This window comes from Poromitra crassiceps (assembly GCF_964638095.1).
Source record: "Poromitra crassiceps genome assembly, chromosome: 1".
Classification (NCBI taxonomy): Eukaryota; Metazoa; Chordata; class Actinopteri; order Beryciformes; family Melamphaidae; genus Poromitra; species Poromitra crassiceps.
This window is the reverse complement of record NC_139623.1, coordinates 111,265,036-111,278,486: the sequence shown is the minus strand read 5'-3', so window position 1 is coordinate 111,278,486 and position 13,451 is coordinate 111,265,036. Positions and strand designations below refer to the sequence as shown.

The window sequence follows — 13,451 nt, the reverse complement described above, 5'->3', positions numbered from 1 at the left end:
AATCAGCGTTTCATAACTTTATAATAGCCTAACGTTACTGTATAGCCTGGATGACGTTAGCTAATGCTACCCAGCATAGGCGATTCTAGGCTTTCCAAACAGGGGTTGCACCACCAAGAAGGTAATAGGACTCCGACTGGGGGGTACCTAGGGGGGCTGTGCTCCCCCTGGACAAAGACATTTTGTAAATTATAAAGTAAAATGCATTAATCTGGTGCACTCTGAGAGCAAAATGAAGAGGCTAGTAGATAGGATATAACTTGTCGCAGAACATCAATTTTGGTTTATTTGGTAAAAGTGGAACTGTAGCCTATTCCTTCTGGTTTTCTTCATTGTTCATGATTTTGTGGAAAGTATTCACTAAAGAGTCTATAGTGAATGCTGCTATTAACTTGTGTTTACTTTTGCTACTAAACCAACATCAGGACATCCAAGCAAGTTCTGACAGAGAGCAATGCCATGATTGGACCCATTGGACAAAAAACATTTGCATATCCCCCAGCATGCATTGTTCCTTCCAAACTTTTGACCACAAAGGAAAGTAACCACATTAAATAAGTGGTGAGTGGAAATATTCATTAACCTATTCTTAGTTAAACATGCAGTTTTGGAACATTCAATAAAGACAATATGGCTCTATGGCTCTGGCCACTAGACTCTGTTCATGTGGAATAGGCTCTTTCTCTCTGGCTCTGGCCACTAGACTCTGTTCATGTGGAATAGGCGGGGCCAAAAAACCCCACTACTGCATAGAATCTATCGGCACAGCAGTATAAGTCATATAAACTTATTCGGCGCATGCGCTGGGTGAGCAACTTTCATTGGAATGAATGGGCCCCCATCTTGCCACACTGTTTCCAGTTTGTTTTATACCTCCTCATACAACAGTTAGTTCCGACTGAGCAATTTCATTGGACAAGAGCGATCCTGGCCGTGCTGATATTTTAGTATAACATCACGGACGCTTCACTGTATGCATATCACTCCGCTTCAAAGCTGTGTTCAAACAGCGTTCACACCCAGGGACAGCGATATGGATTTAACCCCATTTAATCCCACCAGGCACAATAGTGACCGTGAAACTATTTCAGTTATAAGGCTCTAAAGATGTTACTGAATGATGTATCAATGCATTTCCAGCAATGAAATAATAAAGGGTCTCAATGAAATAATGTGCAGTGTCACATGGTTAGTGTAAATTGTCACATGACCATGATGCTTGGCTGCATCAAAGCTCCAAATAAAAGGTTATTAAGTATGTGAACATAAAGAGACGATTACTCTCGTGATATTGCAGCAAACCTTCTCTGCATGAGTCAGTTAAAACAACTTACTTCTCTTCAGAAGAATGGTGTCCATCTTTAAAATCAATATATCCATCCTTTGATTGGTGGCTCTTCAGATACACACAGCTGGGTTGAGGAGAGTCTGGTCTCTCCTGTTGGATCCTGAACACAACAAACCCCCATAGGGCACAGCAGACATATATCATTTAATAACATGGAACCATCCTAAAACAGAGAGAATTCAGAGATATCTGCAGAAGCATCCTGTGAGCACATGAGAGCTGAGAGGTTTGGATGGACTTTGGTCAACAGCAGCAGTGCAGAATGATCAGCAGATAGCTGGCACATTATAAACACAAGTAGGCCTACAAGTAAAAGTACTAGTGCAGGAAATGACTAAAGTAAGAGGAAAAAAGTAGCCTATTTAGAGGCAAGAGGCGTTTTTTCTGGACCTCTCTCTCTCTATGGTCTATGGCTCTGTTCACTAGTCTCTGTTCATGTGGAATAGCCTATCTCTCTATGGCTCTTTTCACTAGACTCTGTTCATGTGGAATAGCCTATCTCTCTATGGCTCTGTTCACTAGACTCTGTTCATGTGGAATAGGCTCTCTCTGTTCACTAGACTCTTCGATGCAGTCCTGCATGTTACAAACGACCTGCAGTCCTATTTAAAACTGGTCTCTTCCATTCCTCTGTCCAGTTTTAAACATGCTTTATCTGAAGTTCTTACTGCAAGCTGCTCCTGCAGTAATGTCTAGTTTACTTTGCCCTTTTTGACCTGTTATTCTAGTTTTTTGGCCATATATTTTTACGTTTTTGATCTTGTGTTATTTATTACCCCTGGATGTGGTATTTTATGATGTATTTGGTTGTCCCTGCTTTTTGAAATGTTTCAGCTTTATAGCCCTGTTTTTATGTTTCCTTTTATTTACTGTAATTTATGTTGATTGTAACCTGGCTTGTAATTGCTGCCTTCTTGGCCAGATCACATTCGCAAAAGAGATCTTGTATCTCAAATGTCTTATCTGGTTAAATAAAGGTTAAAAAAAAAAAAAAAAAAAAAAAAAAAAATGCAGTCCCACTGAGCGCGCTCAGTCAACGTCCGGGCCAGGTAGGCTTTAGAACTGAATTCTCTTCTGGGATAAATAAAGTAATCTGAATCTGAAACGATTAGATTTTTTTAATCTAATTATTTTTCCAAGTCCTGCAACACCATTCCAAAAGAGTTTATGCTATCCACTTCCTTGCGATAAAATCTGTTTCTGGAATGTGATTTTGTAAAATCAGATTGGAATTCATGAGATTATGTTTTTCAAAACCTTCAATCTGTTCCAAAATTATTCATTAAAGTGCTTTGATACAAAACACAACAAATAGGAACACATCTATAGTTTGGCTTATTATGTTCTACTTTGAGCACCTGCATCATTTGACATGTTGATTGATTGATTGATTTTTATTTTGGATAAAGAATGACAAAATCCAAGAGATGACATGAAAAAGTGTAAACACTGAGTTCCATCATGGTCCCTGGTCTTATAAAAACATGACATACAGTAGGGCTGTCACTTTTTATTCGAAATTCGAATTCAACTTCGAATGTGGGGGAGGAGGACATGTTTGAATGACCTGTTCGATTTTTTTTTATTTTTTTTTTTATTAACCAAAATTAACCAACTGCTGCTTGCTGGTAATGTTAATCCCATGTCAGAAAAAGTCTCCAGATTTGTCGCGTTAGTCTCTTCTGAGAAAGATTGTCTCCAGGGTCTGAAAAGTTGTCTCGAGTTGGATGCAGCCAAGTTTGTGAGGCAGTGTTGTGACTGTGAGCGTCCAAGCTAACACGTCGGGCCTATTGCCCGGTGGCCTGGCCTGCAATTTTTTTTTTTTTTAATTAACCAATTCGAATTCGAACGATTTGCGGGCAATTAAAGTTCATTCGAAATTTATTTTGGGAAAAAGTGACAGCCCTAACATACAGTAACAAACAACATCAAATAAACAATACAGAACAATCAAGGATAAGAAGAACAAGAGATATAAACCAACATACCATAACACCGGCTCACACATTTCTCCAGTTTACTCAATAAGATTGATTTCAGAAGGTTTTTAAAAACCATTCAGAGAATTTGCAGACTTAATTTGATTAGGGATCTTGTTCCAGCCCCCCCCCCCCCCCCCCCCCCCCCCTCACTATTCACCTTTATCATTTGCACATATCAGGACACTTCTGCATGACGTCATTTTGTAATCGTTCTTCCATTTTAGACCCGGAAGTAGATTACGCCTCGCTTAATCATTTTTAGACTTGCCAAAAAGCTGTTTTCAAGCAGAAAAACTAACTGTTATAAAGTTTTAAGAGAACGTAACATTCCAAATATGTGACCAGTTTGTCAGAATGACGCCTATTTGGAAATTTTAACGAGTAGCGACGAGGGCTGGCTGTGTGACCGGTCGGACTAGCTAGTATCTGTCAACGCCTACAGTAGGCTACTGGCAGTGAGAAAACACTGTCTACGTGCTTTTGTAACTAACGTTAAATGCCGACCGGCTGCTCGCAGCAGTAACGCTATGAACATGTAACTGTTTCCGCCCACAATTGTCAAAAGTAACAACGCGAGCGTGCAGAACTCAACACGAGAGAGGAGAAAGACAGAGAGGGAGGGAGAGCAGCAGCAACACACGTGACGCGCACACAGTGGCTGCTTGTGTGCTCGCTGGTACTAAATACACGGGTAACGGTTGAGAAGGTCAGGGGTGCCATAATCCGACCTGGCAACAATATACACAGGATACGTCCGCCCCACTCTGGAGTATGCCTGTCTGGCGTGGCATGGGAGTCAGACCAGATAGAGCGTGTTCATAAACGTGCCTGCAGAATCATAATTGGCAGAGCATATTCCAGCTATCACGACGCACTCCAAACCCTGTCACTACCTACCCTCCAAGACAGACGAAACTCACTATGCAGGGACTTTGCCTTGGGTCTTCTGGATTCCCCCTTCAGAGCCTGGCTGCCACCTACCAGAGCCCAAACATCAAACTGCCAAACCAGAAACAGCACCCAACTCAACATGCCCAAAACAAGAACAAAAAGATATGAAAAATCACCCATCCCATTCCTCACATCTCTCCTGAATGCCAAATAATATAGAATGAACAGCCCTACACATCACTGCCATAGACTGTTGATAAAACACAGAAGACTCACAAATGTATTATTATTTTATTCTAAATTGTGGTTTTTATATTTTTATGTGGTACTCCATTGATTTTATCCATTGTAAATATTCTCGTACTTCAGGTACATAAACTGCCAAGAGAATATTCAATAAAGAAAACTTGAAACTTGAGAAAGAAACATTCTTTACCTCGCCCCCAGCTGCCTGTTCAGTGCCCTCGGTGCAGTCTTTGTGCGCGGGATGTAAGATCGCGCGAGTATGAGTATGTATTTGCGCGTGTGAAACAATATAATACGCTCATGCTTATGTTTGATTGAGCTCTCGACTTCTGACATAAATGTAATCCCATGTATCCAGTCCAGGGCCTCCTCAGGCTATTATGAAGTTTAGAGGGTAACAGTTGTCTTACTTTGTGTCTGAGAGTCCATGTTCATGACTGAAGGCTGCCTGAAACAGAAGACAGCTATCAGAAGGCTCTGCTCCACCCTCTTCCTCCACATGAACACTCATCTTCTGAGAGGAGAAACACACACACACACACACACACACACACACACACACACACACACACACACACACACACACACTCATGAGTATGGGGCTGAACAATTTGGGGAAACTATCTAATCGTGATTTTTCGGACAGATTGCGATTTGATTTACAATATAATGTTTTAAAGTCGAGCTTCAGTTCAATATTCACTGTGTAATAGATCATTAAAACATGTGATGGTAGGACTGAGCAATGTTTTATTCCTTCTTTCTAAAAGTCCATCTGTTCTCCTACACTTCTTTTTTCAAATATATTTTTTTAATGTGTCAAAGCATGTTGCCCCGGGTGCTGTGAGAGTGTTCTCTCACCTAGACAGACATACCCAAAATAAATCAGGATAGCTCCTCAACCATAAGGCCTAGATGGCTGGTCTTCTTTGAAAGGTCAGAAGCTCTGGAATATGACTCCAGTGTGAGTAAACCTGCATCTATTACCATTCCAGTGTAAATAGAGATGCAATAAAGGAGAAAAATAATGTGTTCATCCTCACCTAGTGAATAATCTAATTTTAAGAGGCAACATCACCATTATAACCAATATGCCACAGCTAATTATGCTGCTGAATGTTTCATAACAAAATTCACAATTTCAAAACTTTATTGATATCCCGAAGGAAACTTGGTTTGCAGGGCCAATAACAAGCATCATCATAACACAGTAACTCCAGTATTGATCAGCTCAAGCATCATCATAACACAGAAACTCCAGTAGTGATCAGCTCAAGCATCATCATAACACAGTAACTCCAGTATTGATCAGCTCAAGCATCATCATAACACAGTAACTCCAGTAGTGATCAGTAGCCTGTACTACGTAGCTAGTTTAATGCCTTATCCGAGTAAGTTTGAGTTTGAACCTGGTTTAGCCGTACTAAGCAAGTTAACTTCTAATCACCATGGCAACTCATGCTGCAAAGCTAACCTGGTCCCGACCAGGTTAGCTTCAGAGGATAAGATCAAAATCCATGACAGACCCATATAATCGGCTCTCTGGAGTCACTCACCATTCATATAAGATCGCCATATGAAAAATAGATTGCAGTCAACTGAGAATAGAACAAGAAAAACATTCGTGGCTCTGTAGGTTACATAATTAAATTAAGCCTACTTACCACTTTATGTCTTAACAGCTCAACGATGCGTGGAGAAATATGATCACTATTAATCACCGCAGCGCATATCATAAACGAGTGAGGGTGATATTCTCCTACATGCCAGAAAAGCCTATACATATAATAGATATGAGATAGATATGGGATAAATATGGGATAGCCCCAATACTAAATATGCAGGCTACTCTTGCATGTTTCAGCTAACTGTGTCCTGTAGGCTGTATGCCAATATATGAGCAAAAATAGGCTAGTTTTTATCAATGAAAAGTATGCCCGCATCGTCTCAATTCAGTTCAGCAGTTTTCTCTTTTATATTAGGATATCATTATTATAGCCTATATATGAATTATTCGATCAGTGCAACCACACACACATAATGAGTGATAGAGATCATTATTCATTGAGCATGCTTTCTAAATCTATGGTCTAAATAGGCTTACAGATTGTGGAAATTTATAGACTGAGATTACACATTTAATGTACATTTACACTCGCACATAGCTGCTGTAGGAGACAGAAATCGCTGATCAAAGTAAATCAAATGACTGATGTGAATACAAGCGGCAGCTTTAGACAGTCCTTCCGCAGACTATATCCAACGCGGATTTTCATTCTGCCATAGGCTACATTAAATATCCGCAAAAATCTCTGATCCCACTGCGCTTTCATTGAATGAGGAAATGGGTGTGGGCGTGGATCAACTCAGCTGTTCATAATGTGATTGGCTAGTGCACCTCTTTCACGTGGACGCGCGCCTGTGCACGAGCGAAAAACGTCCGCGTGCACAGGCAGATCCCAGATAAACCCAGCTTCAGTTATCGAGTAGAAAACCAGCGTCGTAGTATCGTTAAACTAGATAGCTTTGATCCTGTTCAGTCAAACCAGATCAAAGTGACAGATCGCGGGTCTGTTAAGACAGCTTCGTAGTACAGGGTACAGCTCAAGCGTCACCATAACACAGTATAGTAGTGATCAGCTCAAGCATCATCATAACACAGTAACTCCAGTAGTGATCAGGGGCCTGTACTACGAATGTTGGATAAGAAGATCCAGGATCTGTCCCTTGATCTGGTTTGACGCTCGATTGTAGTTAACTTGTACTACGAACGTTGATTGCCACTCGTTAACGCGAACCAGGTTTTTCTAATCTAGCTGGAAGCTCGTGCACATGAAAATGCCCGTGCACTGGAGCTCGTGCCCGCAAAAGAGGCGTGGTTTTTAACAACTGCCAATCACAGTGCAATATGGACTGCTCCAACTCTGACAGCGCCAGACACGTCTATTTCCTCATTGAATGAAACCGCAAATACAAATCTGCGTTGGATATTATTACTGTTCCCGAATGACTGTCTAAAGTGACCACTTTTATCCACACCAGTAATTTCTTTGAAGAGCGGTTTCGTAGGCTATCTACAGCTCTCTATCTACAGTCTTTTGTGGAAGCAATGTGTAATCTATCTCAGTCCAAAATCCGTATGTATAGACCATTTAGGCTCAATGAATAATAATGATCTCATGATGTGTTTAGTCGCACTGTGCGACTAAACACATCATGAGATCATTATTATTTGATTGAATAATTCCTATAGGCTAATCAATAAAAAAAAGAATGATAATAAAATAAAAAAATGCTTCTGAACTGAATCGACACGGTACGTGCGCGCATAGATTTCATTTATAAAAAATAGTCTATTTTGTGGTCACATATATTATAAGCTAGGCTATTGTCAGCAGAGTCGCATATCTCCATATTTCATATAATGATGCTGGAAATATGAAGTTCAATCACATCATACAGGCCAAAAGCAACACAGTTGCAGCTGCAAAATGCAGGAGTAGCCTAGATATGAATCATCTTAATATGATTAAGATGATTAATCATCATGATGATGATATGTGCAGGTGATCCCATATTAAATTGCTTAGATGTAGTAGGCTATTCTAGCATGTAGGCTATGACCATTTCAATTCCAACCCAACGTCAGTCTCAGCTGCGTTGCGCACACGGCACTGTGCGCTTTGGAGACGTTTATGTAACCTTTTTATGCCGGTTTAGTGATATTTCTCCACTCACTATTCAGCTGCAATCGATCAGCGGGGTCAAACAATGTATCTAGGCTACTTGAGAGCATTAAAATGAATATATAAAAACATATTCCAAAGTGGTAAGTAGGGCTTAATTAAATTATTCGTCCTTGATTAATTCAACATTACAATTTGTGATCCTTCCTAGATGGGAAACTCATCCAGAAAGGGGTTGGCCATTTTTCCAAACTGCTGATTCGATTGGTTCGTGGGTGGTGTATTTAAGGTCTAATCTTATCCTTGCAACTTAACCTGCTGCGGACCAGGTTAAGTGTGAAGCATAAGTTGCTATGGAAATATATGTCGGTAAGAAGTTAACTTGCTTTGTAGTACGGCTAAACCAGGGTTAAACCTGAAGTTACCTCGCTAAACCACTAATCTTGCTTTGTAGTACAGGCCTCAGCTCAAGCGTCATCATAACACAGTAACTCCAGTAGTGATCAGCTCAAGCATCATCATAACACAGTAACTCCAGTAGTGATCAGCTCAAGCATCATCATAACACAGTAACTCCAGTAGTGATCAGCTCAAGCATCATCATAACACAGTAACTCCAGTAGTGATCAGCTCAAGCATCATCATAACACAGTAGCTCCAGTAGTGATCAGCTCAAGCATCATCATAACACAGTAGCTCCAGTAGTGATCAGCTCAAGCATCATCATAACACAGTAACTCCAGTAGTGATCAGCTCAAGCATCATCATAACACAGTAGCTCCAGTAGTGATCAGCTCAAGCATTATCATAACACAATAACTCCAGTAGTGATCAGCTCAAGCATCATCATACAGTAACTCCAGTAGTGATTAGCTCAAGCGTCATCATAACACAGTAACTCCAGTAGTGATCAGCTCAAGCATCATCATAACACAGTAACTCCAGTAGTGATCAGCTCAAGCATCATCATAACACAGTAACTCCAGTAGTGATCAGCTCAAGCATTATCATAACACAGTAACTCCAGTAGTGATCAGCTCAAGCATCATCATAACACAGTAACTCCAGTAGTGATCAGCTCAAGCATCATCATAACACAGTAACTCCAGTAGTGATCAGCTCAAGCATTATCATAACACAATAACTCCAGTAGTGATCAGCTCAAGCATCATCATACAGTAACTCCAGTAGTGATTAGCTCAAGCGTCATCATAACACAGTAACTCCAGTAGTGATCAGCTCAAGCATCATCATAACACAGTGCAACGGTGCAATATCTGACTCATAGCCTTGTTTATAATCCAGTGTGGTTTACATACTAGACTGTACATAGGTATACAATTAGATTTTATTTTTATTCCTTCTTATATACATATTTATAGCTCTACATCACACTCATATCATGTAAATAGCAGCTAACTTGCTTTATATATGATCGCTGTCCTTGTTTGTTAATTTTAGCTTGTATGCACACCTTTTCTTTTTTTCCTTTGTACGTACATTGAGAGCAACGTATTCCCTGTATGTCCACATACATAAAGCTGATTCTGAATTACAAAAACAGTGTCACATTCATGTATTCTATGAATAGACATCTTCCATTACAGTTTTCTTTTTAATTTTTTATATTTTTTTCTTCTTTCCTCTTCCTCTTCCTTCTCCTTTTTTTTTTTATTTTGGGGGGGGGGGGGGTCGTTTTTGGGGGGGGCGCTGATCAGGGACAGCTGGTGCAATGGGGTTAATCTTAAGTGAATAAGTGAATAAGTTAAGTTAATCAGTTAAGTTTAAGTGTTACGTGCGTTGCTTCATTGTGCATACATTAGGCTACTCTATCTGCCTTTACACTTTAGGTTTTGTGTTTACAGATTAGGCTATTTGTTAAGGGCCTCCATGAAATTTGTGTGGATATGCTCTATGCTGTACATGTTTGTTTTTGTGTGGACTCTGTCACTCTGGATTATTATACTCGCAACTATGACAAGAAGGCCACGAGAGAAGCCTGTTGATTTGTGATAGAAAATATAGGCCTACCTACCCATATACCCATTTGTTTAATAGTTTATAACAGAAAAGTTATCTCTTTATCTTATGCCCTATCCTTTAGCTTTATTTCACTTCAAACTTGAAGTATGAATCTAAATGCTTTATTGAAACAATGTTTTAATAAACAAATTTACCACGAGATGGAGGGGGTTGTTGGCTGATTTACCACTGGTACAGGGTTGTGGCACGAGGCGAAGCCGAGTGCTATAAACCCTGTACCAGTGGTAAATCAGCCAACAACCCCCGACCTTGAGTGGTAAATTTGTTTTCTACAACAGCTACCAAATAATATAAAAAATACACAATTGTAACATCCAATTCATTTATTTACAATCATTACTGGTTTCAGAATACATTTATCCTTCCGCCACAGAATATAGTTCCATACACAAGATCAATGATTGCACTAAACATTTAGTTGCCTTTGAGCCAAAAAACAACTAACCTATTCCTTAACGGGATTCACAGTTATTGATACATTGCCTGTAAAAGTACAGTTATTTAAACAGTTTTCTAAAGCAGCCCGTTTTGGTGGTGGTGTGTTGATATCTGGTGACGGCAGAGGGCGTTTGTTTGTTTGACAGTCCCAGGTTCGGGGTCCGGGCGCTAGTCCGACCTCCCGTTAGTCCGACATCCCGCTAGTCCGAACTCGTGACAACTCAAGCTCAACCAGTTCTCTCTCCCCAATTTCACCATGTCGTTCTTTGTTCACTTCACCTTCATCTTCATCTAACCACTGCTCAAAACTCAATCCACCCAGTAAATCAAACGTTACTACGAAATCGGACATTTTCTTGTGTTAGAGATCGGCCATTTCCTTGTTGAAGATTTGCAGACTGCAGGCTAACAGTGGGCGGAGTCAGCACAGGGAACGGAGTCAGCATCAGCGAGCGGAGTGATACTGCGGTTGGAGCCGAACTCTGGGTTGTTGGCGTATTTACCACTGTTGCTAGCCAATCATAATCCAGTATTCACTCATGCTGTTGTAGAAGTTATGATTGACTACGACTGGCCCCGCCCTCAGGCACGAGGTGGACATGACTCAACTCGTGGCGTCCTTTATCTTCCTGCATGGAAGGTGGCGGTGTAGCATGACTTTGTTGAGTGTGAGATGTGAGTGCAGCTTAACTAGTTCAAGCATGCACGATGCACTCACTGCCAGGGTTGGGAGGGTTACTTTAAAAATGTAATCTGATACAATTACTAATTACCTGTTAAAAATTGTAATCAGTAACGTGATCCAAGTATCACAATATCAAAGTAATGTAACTGATTACTTTCCGTTGCTTTTGGATTACTTCTGAACACATTTCCTGCATTTGACTAATGGAATCTGGGGGCATGCTCCTCAGGATGACAAAAAAAACGTATGTGTTGGTTACAGCAGGCATTCATCCAATCTAGTGTTGCCTGTTTCTCAACAATAATAAAACAATAACAATATTTCCATTACACTGCACTGATATTATCTGTTTGCTAGTTATTTATTTATTGTGGGTGCACTGGTCCTTTTTAAGAGCCAACTAAGTGTGTTTTTTCAAGTGTGTTTTTCCCCCTCTCCAGGGTTTTATGTTTTATTTATTTGCACCATAGATATCAGAATCAGAAAGACTTTAATGATCCCCGGGGGAAAATTGGGACAAGTTACAGTTGCTCGCACTCAGGCATGAAATATCCACATAACACAACATAGCATAACACAGTATCACACAGTATCTCCCTAAACGTAAAAACAGTCAATACAAAAAAAAATGCAATAAAATAACTATCAAACAACATCAAATAACATATCAAACATAAAGTAGACAATAGGAAGAAGAGTCAATATGTACACAGCTGTCAGCCACTTGGGTAAAGATACAATATGAAGTCTTGGACTATTTTCAATAATGAAGACTACTTAACAGCCAACGCCCAGTCTCGTCATATCACAGTGCACGCCCCCTTTCTTTGAGGATGTATAACCCATTCATTGTTAGGCTCGCCCCCTTTCTCTGATGCTGTCTCCTCACCCATTCACAGTTTACCACACATGTGGCAATAACCAATCAGCCCAAGGTATTCCTCTCCAGCTGATCCCAATCACCTAATCAGCGTAGTATATCAGGGTCCATGTTTACTCTGTTTGCTATGTGCTGTGTATGTGTCATTCTCAGTTGCTGATCATCATCGCTGAAGCAGTTGTTTTCGCCCCACCTCCTCCCCTGACCATCACCATCGGTCATGACTCCTGATCGAAGAATTCCCTATGGGGGATTTCCTATCCTATTCTTCACTGACGACGCCCTCTCATCATCTCAGGAGAGCGTCATCATATCATGGAGTCATACGCCAAAATTAATATGTTGTATCATTAAAGCTTGTTATACTTTCTACTAGTCTCTCATTATTGAAATACAATAAATAGAATATACAATAAACGTAATCCTGCTAGTAATCCCCATTTTCACTAAATGTAACTGTAATCTCGATTACATCTTTTTTCTGCAACTGTAAGGGATTACAGTTAACTTTGTATCCTGATTACAGTAACCAGATTAGATGTAATCAGTTACTTCCCAAGCCTGCTCACATTTCCTGCTTCTCAGTCTAGTCTGTCATCCATTTTGTGCTCTGCTTAAGAAACTCAGAAAAGGCCTCCTCTCTATAGACTACAGTTAAATTACTTTGATCTTTATTTATTATAGGATTTGATCACTTATTTTAAGGGTAAGGTCTTAGAGAATGTGAATGTCAACGCTATATGGCCAACTCTTAGTAGCCTTTTAGGAAGCTTTGTGAATAGGCCATGGCCCTTATGTAGCCTAAATCAGTACTTTTTTCATGCATTTGTTTTATTTAGTGGGAAGCTGATGTAGGCTACTGTTGTGTTAATGCTGACTCTTGTTCCCTGTACAGTGCAGGGTCATAGTCTGTTACAGTCAAATGTTTAATAATAATGATTTATGTTGTAATATATTAAACACTCACCCTGCGCAGCTCCTGTTGCTCCTGCCTCCTGCTCTGCTCTGCTCTGCTCTCTCACTCAACAGCACTTTCACTTTCAGGTTTGCTCCTCCCCTCAGTGTTGTCAGATCTTGTGACTATAACAAGCAGGAATTTGACATTTAACTATTTAAAAAGCGCTGCAGTAAAACAACATGAGAATGATCACAGAGCTAAGCTATCTGGGGACATGAATATGATGGAGTTGTTGATCACAATTTGATTTGATCTTTTTATGGACATTTAAAAAAACTGCCTCTGTAGAACTGA

General features: G+C 40.1%; 1 protein-coding gene across 1 annotated transcript in view; it reads right to left on the bottom strand.

Moving 5' to 3' along the window:
- LOC310772693 (uncharacterized protein) overlaps positions 1 to 13,178 on the bottom strand; it is a gene marked incomplete at its 3' end in the record, with an annotated part of 82,936 nt that extends 69,758 nt beyond the window's left edge. Inside the window, exons 1-3 of the mRNA XM_083632559.1 lie at positions 13,167 to 13,178; positions 4,878 to 4,981; positions 1,335 to 1,448 (exon numbers count right to left, since the gene is read on the bottom strand). Coding sequence (XP_083488685.1) covers positions 1,335 to 1,448; positions 4,878 to 4,978 — 215 coding nt within the window. The 5' untranslated portion in view covers positions 4,979 to 4,981; positions 13,167 to 13,178. The remainder of the gene's footprint in view (positions 1 to 1,334; positions 1,449 to 4,877; positions 4,982 to 13,166) is intronic.
- Positions 13,179 to 13,451: the final 273 nt, after the last annotated feature.